This window comes from Prionailurus bengalensis, chromosome E3, assembly GCF_016509475.1.
Source record: "Prionailurus bengalensis isolate Pbe53 chromosome E3, Fcat_Pben_1.1_paternal_pri, whole genome shotgun sequence".
Taxonomy (NCBI): Eukaryota; Metazoa; Chordata; class Mammalia; order Carnivora; family Felidae; genus Prionailurus; species Prionailurus bengalensis.
The window spans coordinates 7,160,147-7,178,617 of NC_057357.1; the positions used below are offsets into that span (position 1 = coordinate 7,160,147).

General features: G+C 41.8%; 1 protein-coding gene across 1 annotated transcript; it reads left to right on the top strand.

The window, feature by feature from the left end:
- Positions 1–5,063: 5,063 nt before the first annotated feature.
- Positions 5,064–15,387, top strand: LOC122471963 (zinc finger protein 501-like). The gene is made up of 5 exons (XM_043561216.1): positions 5,064–5,293; positions 6,663–6,832; positions 7,335–7,432; positions 10,551–10,677; positions 14,172–15,387. Exons 2-5 carry the CDS (start codon positions 6,799–6,801, stop codon positions 15,383–15,385), a joined length of 1,473 nt encoding a protein of 490 aa, XP_043417151.1. The 5' UTR covers positions 5,064–5,293; positions 6,663–6,798; the 3' UTR covers positions 15,386–15,387.
- The last annotated feature ends 3,084 nt before the right edge of the window (positions 15,388–18,471 follow it).

Below are 18,471 nucleotides of genomic sequence, written 5' to 3' on the forward strand. Positions count from 1 at the left end.
GAAACTTAGGCTCTGCTGTGGGTGAGTTTCTTTGCTTCTGAAGGTTTCCCCCTCTTTACAGTGACTCAGAGCAGTTTTCCTAATTCATTTCCCAAACATTTGCATAATCATAACAGCATAATTCACACACAAAATGTTCCAAGATATTCAAGCACTGTTGTAGGAGCTGGGGACAGGCCAGAGAACAAAACAGACTGGACTTTCAGGGAAGTACCATTCTCTTTGTATGTCTGATAAGATTTGTACACGTGACAGAAACGACCCAAGAGGGAGGCAAACACCGAGACGACCACGTGGTGGGGATGGGGACTCTCTTCCAGCCGTTAACACAGAGCGTTCTTGAACTGCACCTTTGACAAAGACTATGTGGTTGGTTTGTTCTGTTTTAAAAAGAAGGCAATTGCTACCTTTTTCTTTTAAAGAGTAAAATATGTTTACTTGTTTTTTAAATTTATTTTGAGAGAGAGAGAGAGAGAGAGAGAGAGCATGAGTGGGGGAGGGAGCAGAGAGAGGGAGAATCCCTAAGCAGAGAGCCTGACTTGGGCTTGAACCCATGAACCGTGAGATCATGAACTGAGCCAAAATCAAGAGTTGGATGCTTAACTGAGTCACTCAGGTGCCCCAGCAACTGAGTACTTAACTATTATCACACTCTTGTCTCTGAAAGACTAATAGCACCCTACTAAGAAGGCAGAAGAGATATGGTAAATAATGTCACAGAAATCATGGCCTTGGTTGGGACCCAGTTGGGGTAAGAAAACAGTCAGCTGGGGAAAATTTGAACACAACAAACAAAAAGAGTAAATGGGAGAACTGTTGACAAAAATCACCAACTCAAACGTCATGTGGGAGAAGACACTAAGCTCAAACTCAGTCCCCAGGGTACAGTAGGTACAAGCAGGCTCTGTGCTGTCAGTGCAGAGCCCAACAAGGGGCTCCGTCTCGTCAATCGTGAGCCAAAATCAAGAGTGGGACACTTAACCGACTGAGTCACCCAGGCACCCCTTTAATGATATATTCTTTTCTTATACTCACATAAAAAAGGAGAGTAAAATGATGAAGGCATTGCTAGACTCTTCACCTTCAGAATTCTGTTTTTCTGAATCATTTTCCCACTCAATGTTGTCTGTGCCCATGTCTTCCCATGGTATTTTTCTGGCTACTCTTACCAAGCGTATTGGTAATATGGCATCTCTTAAGTACTCTTAAGTATGCTCCACTGTTGTCTCTGGGATTTTCTTCCATGCTGTTGATATCCATGATGTGGTGACTACTCACCAGTGACACCTGACCAACAATTGTAAGGCACTTCTGGATAGCAGAGATATGAAAATGTGAAAGAAACCTGCATGTATTAGAATCAGGGGAAACAGTAAAATCTACTTTTTATGAAAAAACTGTGACAACCACTCCTGGATCATTTCTGTGTATATTGTGTGTTCCTTGTCGTGGTTTTTAGATTCAAGCTGAGAAGTGCCTTCAGCCAGAGTGTATTCATTGTCTTTGTAAGGCTTTATGAACAGTGGTAGTATCATGAGTATCTGCACATCACACTGCAGAAAGATGTCCTGTTAATTTAATCATCTTTATTAAAATTTTGCAGTTAAGCTTTTATTTGTATTTTGTATTTTAAGCTTAAAGGACCTAAAGCTGCCTGTTATGATTATGTTGGGGAACATGTTGATGGGAAAATTATTTTCCTTCATTATTTAAAACAAAACAAGATAGGTGTGCCTGGGTGGCTCAGTCGGTTGAATGGGTTGGTCTTTTGACTTTGTCTCAAGTCAGGATCTTACAGTTTGTGGTATTGAACCCCAGTTTGGGCTCCATGCTGACAGCATAGAGCCTTCTTGGGATTCTCTCTCTCCCTCTGTCTCTGCCCCTACCCTGCTCTCTCTCTCAAAATAAATAAACTTAAAAAATAAAACAAAACAAGATAAACAAGCATACATTCATTTGAAAAGTATTGCCCAAAAAGTGCTCAGAAGGCATCTCTGAAGGTATGAGCTAGGTTATGCTATAGAATCAAACAACCTGAAAATTCTCAGTAACAACAAGCAGGGTGTCTTTCCTACTCATGCTAGGTGTCCATGTCTGCACTCCAGAACCCAGACTGATGGAACAGTCTTATATGAGATATTCTAAGTCTCATGGCAGAGGGAAAAGAAATGGCAGACTAGAATCTGACTCTTAAACAGAAAAGGATGGCTCTCTCTCTCAAGGGAAGGTTATTGCAAGTCACAGATCCAAGCCTGAATTCAACTGGGCAGGAAAGTATGATCCTCTTGCAAGGAGGGGCAGCAAAGATTTTGAACAATAATGTAATAACTCTAGGCGTGGTTAAGATACACCTAAGGAAAGACACCCTTGATGTAATCGGTGCCTCCTTCCACTTCCCAAATGTATATTTTTTTAAAATTTTAAACGTTTGTTCATTTTTAAGACACAGAGAGAGCAGAGCGTGAGCAGCGGAGGGACAAAGAGAGAGGGAGACAGAATCCAAAGCAGGATCCAGGCTCTGAGCTGTCAGCACAGAGCCCCACGTAGGGCTACAACTCACTGACCGAGAGATCATGACCTGAGCCAAAGTCGTACACTCAATGGACTGAGCCACCCAGGCGCCCCATTCCCAAATATTTTAGATACTCCATGACTTTGGGATTGAGTACAGGGAAGTTTTATTAGTCAGAATTCTCCTGTGAAACAGGACCCATAGGAAATATATAGATAGATAAAATGTGATTTATGATTAGGGATTGGCTCCTCCAATTGTGGGGCTGAAGTCCCATCTGCAAGCTAGAGATCCAGGAAAGCTGGTAATAGGTTCTAGTCCATGCCTAGAACCAGGAGAGTTAATGGTGTAAATTCCAGTCCAAGTCAGAAGACCCAACAACCAGGGGTGCTAATGTCCAAGGGCAGAAGATGGATGTCTCAGCTCCAGCAGAGAGAGCAAATATGTCCTTCCTCTGTCCTTTTATTCTATTCAGACCCTTGATGGATTGGATGATGCCCACTAGCATTTATGAGAACATCTCCTTTACTCTGCCTACCAATTCAAATGCACTATAATCTCTTCCAGACACATCCTCACCGACACACCAAGAAAAGTTTTACCAACTATCTTGTCACCCCCTAGTCTTAAAGTAGACGCATAAAATTAACCCAAAGTTGGATTTATTCCTACCTGAAAATCTGTCATTGTTCTGTGAAATAAATGGTGGTGAACTCATTGACTAAGAGAGAGGGCTTGGTCATGAAGTAGAGTTTAGTAAAGCAGTATTTGGAATGGCTGCTCAGAATGGAGTCAGAAGGGGAGACAACCACTTATAAAAGGAGATAGCTATGGATAAACAAAGGACTGCTAAATTATGCTAGGACCTAGCTGAAGCTGGGATTCATAATCGTGGAATGACATCTTCTCAGCACTCAACTTTGTTGACAAGGATCTGTGCTTGACACTGGGACAGTGATGCACAAAATATGCATAGTCTCTGTCTTCATGGAGCTTACAGTCAAGTAAGGAAGGTATACATTAAAAATGTAGCAGAAAAAAAAATGTATAATTACAAATTGTGGCAAGTCTACAAAGAGAATGAACAAGGTTCTGTGAGAAAATCAATTTGAATTAAGGGGAAGGAGTTCAGGGAAAGCTTCCCTGAAGTGACTTTTGAACTGAAATCTGAAGGATGGTAGAGAGAGATTCTAAATAAAGGGAATGTGTAAAGGACAGCAAAGAATTTGGGATGTGTGTTACTAAAAAGCCTATGTAATAGTGGAGTTTCTCTAATGAAATGAAGATAGTAGCAGGTAATTCAGGATTGGCACAGCCAGATTATGTAGGGTTTTATAAATTGTGCTAAGGAGTTTGTCTTATTCCAGAGCAGAGGGAAGTCACTGAAGGGTTCTGAGGAAAGCGACATAAACAGATTTAATTCTCTTCTCTTCTTTTCTTAAATTTAGAGAGAGAGCAGGGGAGAGGCAGAGAGGAGAGACTGAGAATCCCAAAAAGGCCCTACACTATCAGCGCGGAGCCTGATGCGGACTGGAACCCATGAACTGCAAGATCATGACCAGAGCTGAAACCGAGTCAGACCCTTAACCAACCGAGCCACCCAGGCGCCCCCCAGATTTAATTTTTTTTTTTTGTTTTATTTATTTTTGAGACAGAGAGAGACAGAGCACGAGCAGGGGAGGGGCAGAAAGAGAGAGGGAGACACAGAATCCGAAGCAGGCTCCAGGCTCCGAGCTGTCAGCACACAGCCTGACACCGGGCTTGAACTCACAAACCGCCAGATCATGACCTGAGCCGAAGTCAGACGCTTAACCGACTGAGCCACCCAGGAGCCCCTCCCCAGATTTAATTTTTAAACGTTCATCTTGGCTGTCTTGAATAGCATGGATTGAGAAAGGCACAATTAGATGTGGAGGAACTATTCAGGTGGCTGGTAATTTGGACCGCAAGGACACTTGTGATACAACTGGTTTCTCCTGGTGAAGAACTGGAACTACAGCCTCGAGCCTTTATAAACAGAGAAAAAGAAGTATCATTCCTCTGGTTGCTCTTTGACTTCCATCCAGTACCAATGTTCATAAACTCCAGGTCGGCACAATCCCCACTTCAAAGCCCAACCTCCCTACTTGCCTTTTTCTAACATCTAACTTTTCCTTGTGAATTCCTTCCTATTCATGTTTATTTTATATCAACCAGGACAATGGCTTCTCACCCCTGCCTGTGGTTTTTACTTATCAGAATGCTTTCAACGAAATCACTAGCAGTGAGTTTGCAGACTCGGGGCTTTATTGTAAGAACGAGAAATACTAGGGAAAAAGACTGTGTAACAGGTGTATCCCCACACCACCACCAATTAATAATCCAACACTGAAAATACTTGGAGCTTTTAAACGACAGATTCTCACTGTATTCAGAAAGGAGACCTATCAGATGGGGAAATAACTGCATTTTAAGGTTGACACTGAAGGCCTGCAGTTCTCTCCCCTCGCTCTCCAGAGCCCCCCCCCCCCCCCCCCCCCCCCCCCCCCCCCCCCCAGGGCAGGCACCGATGTCCCCGAGCCCTCTGGGAAGTGGAGTCCTTCCGCCGGGACCCCCGACCTGGCGCGGTCGCCTCCAAGTGCGCAGATGCGACTCCAGACGGAGCCTCAGGCTCGAGCCTTTTGTTCCCCCACAGCTCCGTGTGTCCGGAAAGCGACTCCGTCCTCCCCTCCGTCTTTCCCAGAGCGCAGCCCGGCGGGGACCCGCCCTGTGGCCGGAGCCGAGTGGGCAGCGCGTCCAGGGGTAAGAGAAAGCTGGACCCTGAGGCGCGGGCGTCGGCGACCCGCCGGTCGGTGAGCGCGGCTGCAGTGCCTCCCGCAGCAGCCCGGGCCAGGCTCTCAGGTTCCGGCCCGGCACATAAAGGGCCGGCCCTGCCCTCGTCCTATGCCTGCTCCCCGGTGCTGTGCGTAACCCTCCCGCTTCTCTCCGGCTGGGAGACAAGCCGGGTCTGAGGCTTCAGTTCTGAGCCAGGAGGCGTCCGGGAAGCGCGGTTGCCCCTAAGCCCTCTGGGAAGTGGAGTCCGGGAGCGTGGAGGGGGCGTGGCCGAACGGGGGACTGTGGGAGCGCGACGGCTCCCGCCGTTTTGGGCCTTAAATCTTGCCACTGCACTAAGAGCCTTAACCTGAACTCCTGGGACAGAAAGAAAAAAAGTGGGGTCTGTGTCTTACTCATTCCCCAAAGGACGCAGCCTTTGGCTACAAGCCAAGAGTACGCTTCCAAGGGGAAGGATTCAGCCTGCGGTTAAACAGGCACAAACCGCAAGCTCCGTGCCCTTTACAAAGATTGGTCAGGCTCAAGTCCCAAACCACGCATTTCAAGTGCAAGCAGGATACAGTTAATAAATTATTTCTGGTGGGAGTATCAAGATGTGGCAGCCATTCAACAGGATGTGCTGCAGGTGTCTTTTTTGCAAATTCTGTTGAATTTTGCGTCAGCTTGTCCCCTTAGGCTGTACCGACTCGTTTTGTTCTTCCTGGTCATTCAGCCTGGTTTAAAGTTTACTTTTTCTTCCTTGACATGAGGGAACCCATGTTGTCTGCCAGTTACTGTCTGTCAGTTATTATTGTCAGTTATTACTGAAGTCTTTTGTTCTCGCCCTGACCATGCAAGGGAATCCTGGCCTGTACATTTTCAGGGTCTTTAAAAAAGGTTAGGAATCAGCTGTATACAGGCCCCATCTATCAACTGCCTGTCTCTATGAATAGTAAGGATGAATGAACTGTGGGAGTCCTGCTTTTATAGTTACCTGATGCTATAATCACAGGCTGTTTTATGGCCAGTTGTGTGCTTTGGGGTCTCCTGGGTATTTCTGCACAGTCTGGAGCCAGGTGTGAGGCTCACAGTTCACTGCACTCACTGATTCTCTCCTGGTTTTGCCCTGGTTTGGCATATAGTGACTGGTATCAGTACTCTAGAGAATGCTCTTCTAGCTGTGGAGACTAATTTAGCCTAAATAATAAAGGTTACAAGCAAAGAAGAATTACTTCTGAGGCCCTAAGACTTAAACACATAGGAATAATCCTCCTAGGAATAGAGATAGAGAGGAAGATGCCCCAGGGAGCAGGAACCAACTCCAGAGGATGGCAAGCCTAACTTCAAAATCTCTCTCCAGAACTTCAGAGTAGAGTTGAATGATTTTCACAAAGAAGCAGATTATGTATTGTTGGAAAGTCCATGTTTATCTCATCTGAAACAGCAAATAAAGGAGAAATCATAGCAATAACAGGACAAAAAAAGAGAATCTAATCATGGATTATCTGACCATTGAAGCTGAGGAAGAAGGTAAGAATTACAGAAATAAACATGAAGCTGAAAGTGGGGACAAGTGGAAAAACACCTTTGATGAGAATTAAAAGGTTAGATGCCCCTGCATGAAAGGAAATGGAAGCAGACATGTCCCCAAGTAGAGAAACTCAGTAAGCGACCAATTTTGGAAATCACTAAGCAGGCTCCTTGTGACACATTCTCCAGTCCCATTTTCCTCTTTCAGCACTCCTGTGCCCATTCACATTCCCTCTGCAGCCATGGAAGAGAGAATATTCCATTTTCCACCCCCTGTTAGGCTATTATAAAAGGTTGATGTATTGTGGGTCTATAAGCTTAGCTTTTTGGGCAACAGACTTTCACTTTATCGTCTTATTGTACCCTCATCCCACCTTTTGGAGTGAAGTCAAGTGGGCCCTGTGTATACAATTTACCTGGCTTGTGATAACTTTTGTCCTAATGAATTTGGAAGTGGGGAAATAGAGCTTACCTCCTTCATAGCTTTTTCTTCTCCCTCTAGTCCTTCCAGCCATTACTACCGAGGATGCTTCTCTGCCCCAAAAACAGAACATGGAAGAAATGGAACCTACTGTTGAGCTCCTTCCTGTTGAGTTCCAGGCAAGTCTTTGATTTCCTCATATGAAATCTTAGCTTGGAGTTCACAGTGTGTCATTTGCTTTTTTCATCTTGCTTTGGAGGTCCACAGCAATCCCAACTAGAGAACTGAACCAAAGTAATTTTTCCTTGAAGACTGGAAGGTCTGGGGAGAGCTCAGGCTTGAGCACTGATTTTGGTAGTAGTCTGTGTGAACAGTATTTTAAATCACAAAACTAAGGGAATAGAAAAGAGATGAGATTTTATGACTGAGCTCTCCAACACTGTGAGATCAGGGAGATGAAGAGGAACCAGCAAAGGATACTGAGATGTGGCCAGTGTGGCCAGTGAGGTAGGAAGTCAAAAGTTTGGCATCCTGGTAAACAATTGGAGAAAGTGTTTAAAAGGAGCAGGGAGTGATCAGCTGTTAAATACTGCTGCTAAGTCAAGTAACATGAGGCCTGAAAATTGACCATTGGATTTAAAAATATGAAGATCACTGGTCACTGCCAAGAACAATGTCATGGAGTTGTAGGAATGAAAGCCTGATCGGAAAGGGTTCAGGAGAGAATAGGAGAGAAGTTGGAAGCAGGGATGACCGACAGCCATTTTGGAGAGTTTTACGCTAAAGCAGAGGACAGAAATAGGGTGATAGCGGGAAGCAGTAGCAAGACCAAAGAGGGTTTTTATTTTTTATTTTTTTAAGATGGGAGAAATAACAGGTTGCTTATAGGCATGTAAGAATGGATGGAGAAGAGAAGATGTCTAACAACTGAGCTCTGGGGAACTCTAACATTTAGAGCCACTTTTCAAACATAGCTTCATTTGTTTTAAACAAGAAATCATGTGAGTTAGGAGTAATGCTTATTTCACAGTAAAACTGAGGCTCACAGCGGCTCCTGGCTGGCTCAGTCAGTGGAGCATGCGATTCTTAATCTCAGGGATGTAAGTTTGAGACCCACGTTGAGTGTAGAAATTACTTAAACATAAAATCTTGTGGGGGTGCCTGGGTGGCTCAGTTGGTTGGGTGGCCGATTTTGGCTCAGGTCATGATCTCATGCTTTGTGGGTTCGAACCCCACGTCAGGTTCTGTGCTGACAGCTCAGAGCTTGGAGCTTCCTTTGGATTCTGTGTCTCCCTCTCTCTGCCCCTCCCCTGCTCACACTCTGTCTCAAAAATAAATAAATGTTAAAAAAAAGTTTTTTAGGGGCCTCTGGGTGGCTCGGTAGGTTAAGCGTCCAACTTCAGCTCAGATCATGATCTCATGGTTTGTGAATTCGAGCCCTATGTTGGGCTCCGTGCTGACAGCTCAGAGCCTGGAGCCTGATTGGGATTTTGTGTCTCCCTGTCTCTCTGCCCCTCCCCCACTCATGGTCTGTCTCTCAAAAATAAATAAAAAACATAAAAAATTTATTTTTAAATCAGTAAATCCAAAATACATACATACATACATACATACATACATACATACATACATAAAAAGTAAATTTCAGGTGCCTGGGTGGCCCAGTTGGTTAAGTATCCGACTCTTGATTTTGGCTCAGGTCATGACCTCACAGTTCCTGAGACTGAGCCCTTTGCTGGGCTCTGTGCTGACAGCGTGAAGCTTACTTAGGATTCTCTCTCTCCCCCTCTCTCTGCCCCTTCCCCATTCATGTGCATATGGTCTTTGTCTCAAAATCAGTAAATAAACTTAAAAAACATAAAATCAGTAAATCCACTCATTCAGAACAACTGCAATTACTAAAAGATAACTAGATAAATCTAAAAGTCATGACCCTAAGTACAGAGAAGGAAGAACAGCATGACTATCTGTATACATTCAGGATATCAAGCAGAAGCTCTATAAAATCTCAGAATATTTCAGGAATCAGTATAAATTACATATCTGAGACTTACCCCATCTACAACAACTAAGTGCAATTAGTCATTGACATTTGGTTGTCATTCAGTGGTTAAATTTTTTTTTATGTTTTTTTTTGGTTTTTTTTTTTTTTTGACAGAGAGAGAGACAGAACATGAGCAGGGGAGGGGCAGAGAGAGAGGGAGACACAGAATCCGAAGCAGGCTCCAGGCTCTGAGCTGTCAGCAAAAAGCCCAACGCGGGGCTCAAACCCATGGACCACGAGATCATGATCTGAGCTAAAATCCGACGCTCAACTGACTGAGCCACCCAGACGCCCCCCCAGTGGTTAATTTATATTAGATTTATTTAGTAAAATATGTGAGAGACAGAAAAATATAGGAAAGAGGATAGCTTTGCTATCAAATCACTATGTTGTACACCTGAAACTAATATACTTTATGTCAACTATACTTGAATTTAAAGAAAGAGTATATGGGGTGCCTGGGTGGCTCAGTTGATTGAGCATCTGACTCTTGATTTCAGCTCAGGTCATGATCCCAGGGTCGGGGGATTGAGCCCCACATCAGGCTCTGCTCTGAGCATGGATCCTGCCTAAGATTCTTTCCCTCTGCCCCTCTCTCCTACTCATGCTCTTCTCTCTAAAGTAAAGTAAAATAAAATAAAATAAAATAAAATGAAATAAAATAAAATGAAATAAAATAAAATGAAATAAAATACGTTGTTCCATTAAAAAAAAAAAAAAAGAACCAAAAGAGTATAGCTTTGGAGCCAGACTGTCTGGGTCCAGATGTCATATCTGATCCTCACATCTGTAAATACTGTTAATAATAGTACTTATCTCATGAAGTTATCATTACAAGAGGTAGTTCAAAGGGCTCAGCACATAGAAAATATAAGTGTTAGCTGTTACTATTTTCCCTAATACAGACTAATACATAGAAATCTTAGACTGTTCCATTAAAATAAAGGTTTAACCGTCATATTAAAAAATACTGTCTCTTATAGATTGTTCTCCTCCCCAAGTTCTATAAGAATATGCTTGTTCTTGGGGCGCCTGGGTGGCTCAGTCAGTTGAGTGTCTGACTTCGGCTCAGGTCATGATCTCACGGTCCATGGGTTCAAGCCCTGCATCGGGCTCTGTGCTGACAGCTCAGAGCCTGGAGCCTGCTTCCGATTCTGTGTCTCCTTCTCTCTCTGCCCTCCCCCACTTGTGCTCTGTCTCTATCAAAAATAAATAAACATAAAAAAAATTAAAGAATATGCTTGTTCTTCCAGGAATTGGTGACAGTCAAGGATGAGGAAATGGACTTCAGTCATGTGGAGGAAGAAGAGCTGAATTCTGCCCAAAGGTACATGGGCATTGATATGAAAGTGGAGAATTGTGGGAGCCTGGTATTTTGGGGTAAGGAAATTATTTTGTAATGCAAACTGCTTACTGGGACATAAACTTCCTCTATAACTCATGGCATCTAAAATGCCATAGTTTTGCTTAAAATCCAGAAAGCCCTGATCTCCTAGGAGATCCCTGATCACTCTGGGCTCAGAATTGGGCTTTTTTTCTCTTTTGGCAAGTAAAAGTTTACTATTTCTGGTATTGAAAAAGGATAGCTTTATTACATTGGTTTTAAGATTTATAAAATTATAGTGACCAAAACAGTGTGGTACTGGTATAGATGTAAATCGATAGAACAGAATAGATAGTCCAGAAATAGACCTGCACATATGTGGTCAATTTTTTTTTGCAATCATTCATTTTATCTTTTTTTTTTTTTTAAGGAATAGAATTTAGTGTCTCTTATGTTTTGTCTCCCTTTCTGTTTTTTATCTTAATTTTCACTTCCTTTTCCCTGTGTTCATCTGTTTTGTTTCTTGAATTCCACATATGAGTGAAATCATATATTTGTCTTTCTCTGACTTATTCTACCTAGCATAATATACTCTATTTCCATCCGTGTTGTTGCAAATGGCAAGATTTCATTCTTTTTGATTGCCAAGTAATATTCCATTGTGTATATATACCACATCTTCTTTATCCATTCGTCATTTGATGGACATTTGGGCTCTTCCCGTAATTTTGCTATTGTCAATAGTGTCGCTATAAACATTGGGGTGCATGTGCTCCTTCAAATCAGCATTTTTGTATCCTTTGGATAAATACCTAATAGTGTAATTGCTGGGTTATAGGGTGTTCTATTTTTAATTTTTTGAGGAACTTCCAAACTTTTCCAGAGTGGCTGCACCACGAACTGCAAGATTATGACCTGAGCCGAAGTCAGACGCTTAACCAACTGAACCACCCAGGCACCCCATATAGTTGGATTTAAATCTTACATATAGCCACTTGTCTTCTATTTGTTCCATCTATTCCTTATTCATTTTTCTTTCTTTTTCACTTTTTTGGTTGCATATTTTTTTTACTCTATTTTATATCCACAATTAGCTTACCATTAAACCTTATTTAAAGTTCTTTTAATGGTTGTCCTAGAGTTCCCAAATGCTTCTCTAATTAATCACAGTTATCTATTTTTAAAATTTATTTATTTTGAGAGAGAGAGAGAGCAGAGGAGGGGCAGAGAGAGAGAGAGAGAGAATCCCAGGCAGGCTCTGTGCTGTCAGCACAGAGCCCAATGCAGGGCTCGAATTCACAAACCATGAGATCATGACCTGAGCCAAAACCAAGAGTTGGACGCTTAACCAACTGAGACATGCAGGTAGCCCAGTCACAGTATATTTTTATTATTTTTTAATTTTTCTTATTTTTTTAATTTTTAAAATGTTTATTATTTTTGAGAGAGAGACAGAGACAGAGAGCAAGCAGGGAAGGGGCAGACAGAATCGGAAGCAGGCTCCAGGCTCTGAGCTGTCAGCATAGAGCCCGATATGGGGCTCGAACTCATAGACCACAAGATCATGACCTCAGCTGTAGTCGGCAGCCCAACTGACTGAGCCACCGAGGCACCCCAATCACAGTATATTTTTAAAGAGTAATATACCAGGGGCACCTGGGGGCTCAGTCGGTTAAGTGTCCCACTTCAATTCAGGTCATGATCTCACAGTTCCTGAGTTTGAGCCCCACATTGGACTCTCTACTGTCAGCACAGAGCCTGCTTCAGACCCTCTGTCTCCCTCTCTTTCTGCACCTCCCCTGCCAAAAATAAGTAAACATTTATTAGAAAGAAAAAGAATATTATACCACATCATGTCTGGTATAAGAACCTTACTTCTGGAGACTTCTAATTCCTCTCTCCCATCTTTTGTATAATTGTTCTCATGCATTTTACCTTTACATACACTATAAAATCACAATACATTGCTACTATTTTTGTTTGACAGTCAATTATCATCGCTTCTCGGCCTTTTGGCTAAGATCAAGTGACAGTCAATTATCTCTTAGAGTAATTAAAAATAAGAAAAAAAGGGGGGATGGACCCTGGGTGGCTCAGTTGGTTAAGCTTCTGACTTTGGCTGAGGTCACGATCTCAAAGTTCATGGGTTTGAGCCCAGTGTCGGGCTCTGGACTAAAAGGTAAGAGCCTGGAGCCTGCTTCAGATTCTATGTTTCTCTCTCTCTCTGCCCCTCCCCTGCTCATGCTCTGTCTCTCTCAAATAAACATAAAATTTTTTTTTAGTAAGAAAAAAATTAATTTTATATCTATTTTCATTTATGCCATTGCCAGCACTATTCATTTTTTATATTGATCAGGGGTTGGCAAACTTTCTCTATAAAGGACCAGATGGTAAACATTTTCTGCTTTGTGGGCCATATACTCTTTGGCAATTAGTTAACTTTGCCATTGTAGCATGAAGGCAGCCATAAACAATATGTAAACAAGTGAGAGTGGCCAGATTTGGTCTGTGGTGGGTCAGTTTGGCCCATTGATACAAGTTTTTGACTTGTATCAATCACCTTCTGCCTACAAGAGCATTTCTTTCTTTCTTTTTTAATCCGAGTTAGTTAACATATAGTGTAATAATGATTTCAGGAATAGAATTTAGTGACTCATCACTTACATATAATACCCAGTGCTCATCCCAAAAAGTGCCCTCCTTAATGCCTATCACCCATTTAGCCCATCTCCTCACTCACCTCCCCTCCAGCAACCCTCAGTTTATTCTCTGTATTTAAGCGTCTCTTATGGTTTGCTTCCCTGTTTTTATCTTATTTTTGCTTCTTTTCCCCTATGTTCATCTGTTGTGTTTCTTAAATTCCACATATGAGTGAAATCATATATTTGTCTTTCTCTGACTTATTTCTGGGGAACTGGAGGGAACTATTTAAAAAGTCAAAAGTGTTGTTTCTGGGTGATTATTATAAATGATTTTTTTTGTCTTGTACTTTTTCAAAACTGTCTAATCTCAACCTGTGTTTTCATCTTTCCACCCTTCTCTAGATGTTTTATATCAACATTTATTCTCATCCCACCTGCTTATATCCTCCTTTCTGGTTAGTCTGCTCAGTTTTCCACTCTCTTAAGTACAGCATCCTCATTGTCCTTTTATTGTGCCTTATATTACTCATTCTCCCATCTCTGTTATTTTCTGACACTTCCTCTGCCACTGCCAGGAAGTGCTTCCTGAAAACATTCTAATAAACATGTTTAATAAGCATCATTTTTGGGGTTGCCTAGGTGGCTCAGTTGGTTGAGCATCTGATTCTTGGTTTCAGCTCAGGTCATGATCTCATGGTTGTGGGATCAAGCCTCACGCTGGGCTCTGCGCTGACAGCAAGGAGCTGTCTCCCTCTCTGCCCCTCTCTCTGGATCTCTCTTTCTCTAAAAATAAATCAACACTTTTTAAAAAGCATCATTTTTGTTTTATTTTCCTCTTGCTAACTCAGCAGTTTTCTTTCTCTCATCACAGAGAAAACAAAAATACGTGTACTTTTTATTTATTTCAGATTCCGAATCTATACCTGAAACTAAAGAATCTTTTTCAAAGCAAGAACTTTATGAAGAAGTGTCCTCCGAAAGAGAGCTGATAATAGAAAGACTTAAAAAGGTTGAGGCCTGGGACTCCAGATTGATAGAAGCCTGGCAATGTGAAGGCACATTAGAAAGGCAGCAAGGAAACCAGAAGAAAGATTTAAGGGAAGCCATAATTAAACACAACAAAACCACTGTGGAGGATTGTAATGAAATTGGGGAAAGTTCAAACCCAATCAAACATCGAAATATTTACTCAGTGAAAAAGCCTTGGAAGTGCAATGAATGTGGGAAGTTCTTCAGTTACTACTCAGCCTTTATCCTACATCAGAGAATTCATACTGGAGAGAAGCCTTATGCATGTACTGAATGTGGAAAGGCCTTCAGTCGGAGCTCATCACTTATTCAGCATCAGAGAATTCACACGGGAGAAAAACCTTACGAGTGTAACAAATGTGGGAAAGCCTTCAGTCATCGGTCAGCCCTCATTCAGCATCATATCATTCACACTGGAGAAAAGCCCTATGAGTGCAATGAATGTGGGAAAGCCTTCAACCAAAGCACATACCTTATTCAGCACCACAGAATCCATACTGGAGAGAAACCCTATAAATGCAAGGAATGTGGGAAAGCTTTCAATGATACCTCATCCCTAATTAAACATCAAAGAGTTCATACTGGAGAAAAACCTTATGGATGTAAAGAATGTGGGAAAGCCTTTAGTGACAGGTCGGGCCTCACTCAACATCAGAGAACTCATACAGGGGAAAAGCCATATGAATGCAGTGAATGTGGGAAAGCTTTCAGCTACTGTTCAGCTCTTATTCAACATCAAGGAACCCATACTGGGGAGAAACCTTACAAATGTAACGAATGTGGGAAAGCCTTCAGTGATCGCTCAGCTCTCATAAGACACCAAAGAATTCATACTGGGGAGAAACCTTACAAATGTAAAGAATGTGAGAAAGCCTTCAGCCAGAGCTCATCTCTTACAAAGCATCTGAGAACTCATACTGGAGAGAAACCATATAAATGCAGTGGTTGTGACAAAGCCTTCAGTCAGAGTTCATCTCTTATTCAACATCAGAAAACCCATACAGGAGAAAAACACTACAGATGTAAGAAATGTGAGAAAACCTTCAGTGTGCGTTCAGCCTTTTATCAACATAAAGAAATTCATGATGAATAGAATGCAGTAAATTCATGAAATAGTTATGTATTCTTGGGGCACCCAGCTGGCTCAATAAGGCTGGCTCAATGCAATTCTTGATATTGGGGTCATGAGTTCGAGTCCCATGTTGGGCAGAGTTTACTTAAAAAAAGAAAAAAGAGGGGCACCTGGGTGGCTCAGTCGGTTAAGCATCCAACTTCAGCTCAGGTCATGATCTTGCACTCCATGAGATTAAGCCCTACATCAGCTCAGAGCCTAGAGCTTGCTTCAGATTCTGTGTCTCCCTCTCTCTCTGCCCCTTTCCCGCTGGCACTCTTTCTCTCTTAAAGTAAACATTAAAAAAAGAAAAAAGAATTATGTATGCTCTACTGATCATGTAGACCTGTGTTCTAAATATTACAGGGTACTACAAAAATGTATGAGGCTGCATCATGCAAAAAATAGCTCTCTTCCTTGAAATGGTATTAGGTATGGGAAGAGGACAAGAGGTATAGTAACAGAACCCAAGAAGCTGAAGAGTGGAGAATTCCTAGGGGAGCACAGAAGGAGAAAGTCTGGTTAAGTCAGAGAAAAGAGAGTCAGGAGCTAAGCATCTAATGTCAGTAGAAAAACTAATCCAAGCAGCAGACTTAACAGTACTTGAGGCTGATGGCTCTCTAAATAGTAGTTTCAACCTGAAGCCAAGTGTGGAGGATCAGGATCCCAAAGAGGAAAATCACCAGGATGTTTCTCTAGGAAAATAAAGAGGAAGAAAAATATCTAAGCCTAGGAAATCTTCCTTTTCTCTGTCCCTGCACTCCACTTGTTCACTTGAACATTTGCAAACATTTAAACCATTGCTTATTAATCCTGGGTGTACACTGAAATCATCTGAAAAATACCTGGGTCCCAGTCCTAGAGATTCTGATTAAATTTGGCCTGGGGTGTAGCCTGGGCATCAGGAATTTAAAAACTCCTCAGGTAGTTCCACCAAGATTAAGAACCACTGATTTAGGCTCTTAGTGCACAAGGATCAAGTCAATAAGGAAGGATAATAACAACCCACGTTCATTCTCGGGAGCTCTCTGTGTCCTTGTTTCTGCCTTTTTTTTCTCTTGCCAATTATATAATGTCATCCTTTCTTTTACCTGACGTTGGATCCTTTTGTTTGGTCCTTTTTTGTTTTCTCTGACTTTGTGTAAATTGAGCTGCCTGACCCTAACTTCTGCTCTGGCCCCTTACCCTTGCTAAATGTGCTCTTTTAAGCCTGCTTACAGCTTTCTCAACCTCTTCTGCCCACAAGGATCATATATTGTGCTTGCTACCCATGGCCCGATGGTGGCAAATATTAACCATAAGAAATAAGAGGAGAACCTAAAGACCAAAATCAGGAGTGGAGACAGGGTGACTGGAAGGGAACTTCAAAGGGTTAAATTTTTGACTCCAACTGTATAGTTTGTATCTTAGAATTTCCTGAAATTGTAATAAAATTTAGTTGTGTGCACGAATTAATACTGAACTTCAAGGGATGTAGGTGGAAGGAAAGGTAAATAAAAAGTGTTTCTACATTTAGTATGACAAACAGTAGTAATGCTAAAGAGATTACGAGAAATTACAGATGATACTGTAATCCCTAAAGAATACCCATTAAATAATAATGCAAGTAGAGGAATTAAATCACATATTAAAAAATGTTTAACCCTAGGGGTGCCTGCTGGCTTAGTCAGGGAGCATGCGACTCTTGGGGTTGTGAGTTTGAGTCCTACATTGGGTGTAGAGATTACCTAAATAAATAAAACTTAAAATGTTTAACCCAGAAGAAGGCAGGAAAGGAGGAAGAGAGACACAGAACAAATTGTAAACAGGCAGCAAACTGGGAGACCTAAGTTCAACCATATCAGCAATTGCATCAAACCTAAAAGAAACACTCCAAATAAAACTGACAGGTTGTCAGACTGAATAAAGAATGACCCAACTATATCTAAAAGAGGAACACTTTAAATACAGAAACACAGGTGAACATTCAAGAGATAAAGATACACAATGAAAACACTAATCATAAGAAAGCTGGATATGTTAATATCAGATATAATATAATTCAAGAAGGTATCATCATAAACAGAGGACATTTTATAATGATAAAATGGTCAATTCATCAAGGTTGGTAAATCTTATAATGTGTAACTATATTACAGATGTGACGTGTTAATATTATAAATAAGATCATTTTAAGTTTACTGATATATTATGTGCCTAATATCAGGGCTTCCAAAATCACAAGGTAAAAACTGACAGAACTAAATTTTAAAAAAGAACAATCCACAATTTTATAATTGGAAATTATAACACTCCATTCTCAGCAGTTGATAGAATATCTAGACAACAAATATTAAAGATTTAGAAGAGCTGAACAATATGTCTATATTGTCTACCATCTTGAATTGAGTGGCATATATACTTTATAGAACACACAAGGAACACGCAGCAACTTCAGAGTGCACATTCCCTTCAAGTGCACATGAAATGTTCAAGTTAGATTGTACACTGGGCCTTAGAGCAAGGCTCAGTAAATTTAAAGGACTTAGGATATTCTCTACTACATTTGATGAAAGTAGAGATCAATAAAAATAACAGGAGGGGTGGGGCGCCTGGGTGGCTCAGTCAGATAAGTATTCGACTTCACCTCAGGTCATGATCTCACGGTCTGTGAGTTCGAGCCCCGTGTCGGGTTCTGTGCTGACAGCTCGGAGCCTGGAGCCTGCTTCGGATTCTGTGTCTCCCTCTCTGCCCCTCCCCTGCTCATGCTCTGTCTCTCTCTGTCTCAAAAATAAATTAAAAAAAAATCAGCAACAACAACAAAAAAATAGGAGGGGTGCCTGCGTGGCTCAGTGGGTTAAGCATCCAACTTTGGCTCAGGTCATGATCTCACGGTTTGTGGGTTAGAGCCCTGCATCGGGCTCTGTGCTGACAGCTGAGAGCCTGGAGCCTGCTTTGGATTCTGTCTCCTTCTCTCTCTTCCCCTCCCCAACCTGTGTTCTGTCTCTCTGTCTTTCAAAAATAAATAAATGTTACAAAAAAAAAAAAAAAAAGGTTGAGGGGCATCTGGGTGGCTCAGTCAGTTATGC